General features: G+C 33.3%; 1 protein-coding gene across 1 annotated transcript in view; it reads right to left on the bottom strand.

Annotated features, from left to right (window-relative positions):
* gripap1 (GRIP1 associated protein 1) overlaps positions 1 to 1,379 on the bottom strand; it is a 17,321-nt gene that overhangs the window by 11,263 nt on the left and 4,679 nt on the right. The window contains exon 8 of the mRNA XM_025059103.1: positions 231 to 397. Within this exon, the coding sequence (XP_024914871.1) occupies positions 231 to 397 (167 nt within the window). The remainder of the gene's footprint in view (positions 1 to 230; positions 398 to 1,379) is intronic.

Below are 1,379 nucleotides of genomic sequence, written 5' to 3'. Positions count from 1 at the left end.
GATGGATGGATAGATAGATGATGGATGGATGGATAGATGGATGGATGGATGGATGGATAGATGGATGGAACTACAACATAAAGTCACCATTTTAAAAAATAAAGATTTGAAATACACTTAAAATAAAAGCTGATTCAGCATTTAATGATCAAGAACGGCAATACTGACCGCATATTAGAACACAAAAGAAGTCAACACTAAAAAATTGTGACGCTTTATTGGCAGCTTACCTCCAGGTGGCGCCCCTGCTCCCTCAGCAGTCTCTTCTCCTCCTGCTCGGTGTTCAGGGCCATCTCCAGCTCTGGTCCAAAGCAGTGAGTTATTGGACACAGAGCAGCCGACCAGCCTACAGCTGTCTGTTTAGCTACAATCTTCTCTACGCTCTTCTCTGAAAGGCCTAAAGGGGGCGCCGCACACAGCAGGGGCAGTCTGTTAGGCCAGACACACACAACCTGACCCCTTTTGAATGTAGGGGTGAGGCCTGATTTTTTTTTTTTTTCTTATTCAAGACTATGAAATCTGTTTTATCATATTGTTTTTGTTAGGAGTAAAACTATGTTTGTCACATAAATATCTATGTTTTTATTTACTCCATTTATTTATTTATTTATTTATTTGCATTATTTAAGAGCTGTCTTCTTAAAATCAGTGTATTTTTTAAATTTGTGTTTAAATGTGTTTCTGTAAAGAAAGGACCTATTTTTTTTTTTGTTTAATTTTGTCTCGTATTTTTGTGGTGTTAAATCCATTGACAGTTAGCAAGGTAAATAAGACAATACTTTTTTAAAAGGAGATTTTTTTTTATCAAAAGCGATCAAAAAGAAATTCAAACCAACGATGATTGGCATTGATTTAAAAAAAAAAAAAAATTTGCAATGCATTGTAAAGAGCGTTATCTCCAAAAGTCACTGAGAATACACAATCCAGCACAGTAGGTGGCAGTATGCGTGTGAGTGACCCCACTATTAAATCAAGACGTCACATTGTCACAACACTTAATCTTTTTGTTATTTAAGATTTATACTTATTTCAGCGTCAAGAGGACACAAACAGGGTTTAATGTGTTTCTGTAAAGAAAGGACCTATTTTTTGTTTAATTTTGTCTTATATTTTTGTGTTGTTAAATCCATTGACATCTCATTGATATCAAATATCTATGTTTTTAATTTAATCCATTTTATTTTATTTTTTTTTGTTTGTTTTTTTGCATTATTTAAGAGCTCTCTTCTTAAAATCAGTGGATTATTTTAATTTATATCTTTACATTTTTTGAAACATCTGTCTGTCCTAACTATATGTTTCTTAGTTTGGGGCTAATTTGGTGATATTAGCAACTATTTTTGGATTTTTGTTTTAACATTTTCCTTACGTTTTCACGT

The sequence above is a fragment of the Cynoglossus semilaevis genome, chromosome 10, assembly GCF_000523025.1.
Source record: "Cynoglossus semilaevis isolate Cse_v1.0 chromosome 10, Cse_v1.0, whole genome shotgun sequence".
NCBI classification, from domain to species: Eukaryota; Metazoa; Chordata; class Actinopteri; order Pleuronectiformes; family Cynoglossidae; genus Cynoglossus; species Cynoglossus semilaevis.
This window is presented reverse-complemented; position numbering and strand designations above follow the sequence as displayed.